This window comes from Gossypium hirsutum, chromosome A05, assembly GCF_007990345.1.
Source record: "Gossypium hirsutum isolate 1008001.06 chromosome A05, Gossypium_hirsutum_v2.1, whole genome shotgun sequence".
Classification (NCBI taxonomy): Eukaryota; Viridiplantae; Streptophyta; class Magnoliopsida; order Malvales; family Malvaceae; genus Gossypium; species Gossypium hirsutum.
The window spans coordinates 85,898,061-85,902,587 of record NC_053428.1 but is presented as its reverse complement, the minus strand read 5'-3'; the positions used below and the strand labels follow the sequence as shown (position 1 = coordinate 85,902,587).

At 35.6% G+C, this 4,527-nt stretch overlaps 1 protein-coding gene across 1 annotated transcript; it reads left to right on the top strand.

Moving 5' to 3' along the window:
• Positions 1-243: 243 nt before the first annotated feature.
• LOC121228964 (classical arabinogalactan protein 11) lies at positions 244-585 on the top strand. Its single transcript, XM_041112011.1, has one exon. The coding sequence runs from the start codon at positions 244-246 to the stop codon at positions 583-585; it is 342 nt and encodes a 113-aa protein (XP_040967945.1).
• Positions 586-4,527: the final 3,942 nt, after the last annotated feature.

The window sequence follows — 4,527 nt, the reverse complement described above, 5'->3', positions numbered from 1 at the left end:
AAAAATGTGAGGTGTTCAATGTTGAATTTCTTCCACAAATAAAGCATGAAACTCGGCCAACCTCTCAAAAATCTATTGATTTCCCTTTCATTTCTCTTGTTACCGTTTATTTAAACCTGTGCCTTAACTAATCACCAGTTTTGCAGTGCTTTTCTCTATCTTAGAGAGACTACTGCATCAATTAACTTATTTAATATTAATAAATTAAATAAAGGAAATAACACACAAGAAAAGCAAAGAAAGATGGCACGCCAAGTATTTGTCATTGCCCTTGCTTTCATGGCTGTTGTTGGGGCATTTGCTGCCAATTCTTCACCTTCCGCGTCGCCATCTTCTTCTCCTGCTGCCAGCCCCGCAGGTGGCCCAGCTAGCGACCTTGCTTTTTCCCCTGGTGTCGAGAGTCCAAATGAAAGCGAGGGCCCAAGTGAGGAACCAAGCGAGGACCCAAGCGAAGGCCCAGCGGCGGACGAACCCGCTGCTGACTCTCTAGATGCCGACTATTCTGGTGGTGATGCCCCTGCTTCTGGCCCTGCTGGTGCTAATGCCCCAGCATACGAAGCTCCTCCAGCCGATGCTGCTGCATAAACTGCTAATTACGTTGGTTTAAACTTGTGTGTAGTCCAAAACCCGACAATGTTTCTTCCTACACTTGGATTATGGATTTAGTTCTGGCTAAAGAACCGACGCCTTGCTATTTGTCATCGTTATCAGTGTTACTGGATTCGAATAAATATTGGTTTTGGACACATGTTTTTATCATCATTTTAATATTTTAGTGTTTTTAATTATGTTCAAAAGATTATGACCTGCATCGATATCAAAACATGTCCACATATGAACTTGTATGAAAATACTTTAGAAAATGAGATAACCTAAGTTTTACTAAAGTTTTGAAGTTGTTTTTCGCTCCTTAAAAACCCACATTGATAAAGGATAGTTTATGTTGCCTTTCCGGCTCTATATATATAAGGCCTTAACGGATTGTTTTAAAAGCATTTTAAAATTTATTTTCCTTCATCATTATACTTTGAGTATATTTTCAGAAATTTTTTAATTAAAATTTTATTAGTTTGTATTTTTTTGGGTGTCAGGTGTTCAAGGATGTAGGTAATTTGTTGAACTTTGTAAATTTAGTGTATTCTCTATTCTATTGATTTTCTTTTTGCTGCAGATTTGGGTAGTTTTAATTTGTTATAGGTGTTAATTATTGAAACTACACTTGTGTGGAATATTACTCAGTGTCTCTAATAATTGGTATTAAATCCTTAATGAAAAATAGTTAATTTTATTAGTAAACTTTGTGGTTGCAACATTGTCTGATCTTTCGCATCAAAAAATAAATTTTCACTATTAGATATTATTTTTGGTTCCTTAATTACCGGATATAGGTGTAGTTGTGTGAAAGTGCATGTTTATAAAAAGTTCTAGCTAGGAAAGACTTGGTATTTAAAAGTATGTATGATGCACCTCTTTTTCCTAGGAACTTGATTACTAGATATAGGTGTAGTTGTGTGAAAATGCATGTTTAGAAAAGTTCTATGACCCACCTCTATTTCCTATGAACTTACCTAATGCACTATTCTTGAACTGACTCATTAGTCCAATATCAAGTGCTTGTCGAAATGGCATTGAAGTTATCATCAAGCTTGTCACCTATACCATTAAAGGAAGTAATACCAAATGCAAAGTTTTTGATGGAATTGTTTGATGGAACTTGTCATTTCGGCATGTCGCAAGGGGAGGTATTAGACATTTTGCTTTATCAGGGTCTTGACATTGCTATTAAAGAAGAAAAACCATCAAATATAGAAGAGAAAGAATGGAATACCATCAATCACTTGGCGTGTGGTACAATTCGATCTTGTCTTTCTAAAGAACAGAAGTATAGCTTAAAGAATGAAACTTCTACATATAAGCTGTGAAAAACATTAGAGGATAAATTCTTAAAGGAAAGTAGTTAGAATAATCTCTACATGAAGAAAAGATTATTGAGGTTTGATTATCAATTAGACACCATTATGAATGAACAAATCACAACTTTTAATCAGTTAGAGGCAGACTTGTTAAGCCTGGATGAAACCATAAAGATAAATATTTGGTTTTAACATTGCTATTATCTTAATGAATTTGAATATTTTTAAACAACCTTACTTCATGGAAAGGATAAGGTAACTTTTAATGAACTAACTAATGCTTTGTATGGTTATGAGCTTAAAAATAAAACTAAGAAAGAAAGTAAGAACAATGAAACAGAGGCACTGGTAGCACAAGGCCATTTGAAAAAAACAAAAATAAAAAAGAGAAGGAGATCAAAGTCAAAAGTCAAATTTGAAAAGATGAATATGCCTTTTGTCATGGGAAAGGTCATTGAAAGGACTACGTGAAGCTAAAGCAGAAATATAAGTGTAACACCCCGAACCCGAGGCCGTCGCCGGAGTCGAACACGAGGTGCTAACAGACTTCAAACCACTTAAAAAAAAATTTCCCAGACAAGCTGCCAATCTGCGTACTAGTCACTTTAAAAATCATATCTTGAGTTCTGAAACTCGAAATCCAGTTCCGTAAATTTTTCCTGAAACTAGACTCATATGCCCATCTACATATTTTTTTATAGAATTTTTGGTTAGGCCAATTAGTACAGTTTATTAGTCAAATTCTCCCATGTTACAGGGATCGACTACACTGACCTTTGCGCATTACGACTTGGATATCTCCCTGTACAGGGCTTCATTACTGATGTCGTTTGTTTCTATAGAAACTAGACTCGAAGGGGAATCCATGCACATATGGCATGACTTCTAATTATCTCTGGTTAATTTATAATGAATTTCTAAATTCGGAACAGGGAATCAAGAAATCGCTCTGGCCCTGTTTCACAAGAGTTTAATTATCTCCTAACATACAGCTCATATAGTCGTTTCGTTTCTTCTATATGAAAATAGACTCGTCGAGCTTCGATTACATAATTTATTAATTAATTAATTCTACTCCTACTATTTTTAGTGATTTTTCAATCTCACGTCACTGCTGCTGCCAGCATCTGTTACTAAAGCAACTATGCCTATTTCGTGATTTCTCCTTGATCTAACTAGTAATTCATCATACATATCACAAATCATGATCATGATTAGCCATGCCAAGGGCTAATCATTGTCAAACATCTCCCTACTACACTATTGCCATATCATGAATTTTGACACCAAAAATAATCAACCATGACATATGGCATAATAATCGAATTTCCAAGACTTACGACCTAACATTATAGAACCAAACCCATCCGAACATTTATGCCATTTTCGCATGGCTAAAAGTTTACATACCAAATTTCAACAAAACATATTAGCCTATACATGCCGAAATGTTCTCCTAGACCGACTAAAAAGAAGATACCAAAAGTTGCTAGCCGGTGTGATGACTTCGATGACGGCCCGATCACGCAAAAAGAGACGAGTCCAAGAAACCTAAAATAGGTGACAAGGAAACACCGAGTGAGTATATAACTCAGTAAGTCATAAGCAATGCACTACCATCCATTAATAACATTATCATAAGAGGAAACAAAATGGAACGAGGCTAGTTACTCCATCCATACCGAACCATACCATAGTTCCTTAGACCTATCGGTTCAATCTCATACCAAGTTATGCATTCACATTCCATATACTAATCAATAGGATATTTGAGGCATTTTCATACATCATTGTATTTTCGTTACAATCATACAACTAAACGACCTTTCACCTATTCCACGATAAATCTTATGTACGTGACTTCAGTTATAATTGTCACATAGGTTCAAACTTACCAAGCTCAACTCCAAATATAAACATAGCGCCTATTAGCCATGAACTCAAGGTAATTACCCGATCCGCTGTCCGTGATCAACTTAATAATGTCGCACACTTAGTGTCCATAGTGATTCAAAAGTATATATTAAGTCCGCACACTCAGTGCTATATAATCAACTCGCACACTTAGTGCTACATAATCAAACTCGCACACTTAGTGCTATATAATCAAACTCGCACACTTAGTGCTATATAATCAAACTCGCACACTTAGTTCTATATAATCAAACTCGCACACTTAGTGCTATATAATCAAACTCGCACACTTAGTGCTATATAATCAAACTCGCACACTTAGTGCTGTACAATTTAAACCCGCACACTTAGTGCCAATCTCATGATCATAAATGTTTATACCCGCACACTTAGTGCCGAGATCAACGGCTCAATATATCTCACCTCTTTTCTTTTCATTCAACACTTTCATCACCACATGCATACATGTATATATATATTTATCATTCCATTCAGCATCATTACATAGACGTTATGACCATTTAAATTAATACAAACTATATGCTTAATGACTTACTTTGTGTTGGGTAAGACGGTTCCAACTCGGCTACTCGATGATCTTTTCTTTGCCTTTGCTTGATTCTCCTCCTTTAACTCCTTGAGCTTAATCAATAAATCAACTAGTTTAACCATCTTGCTAAACATTCATAATTCAATTACA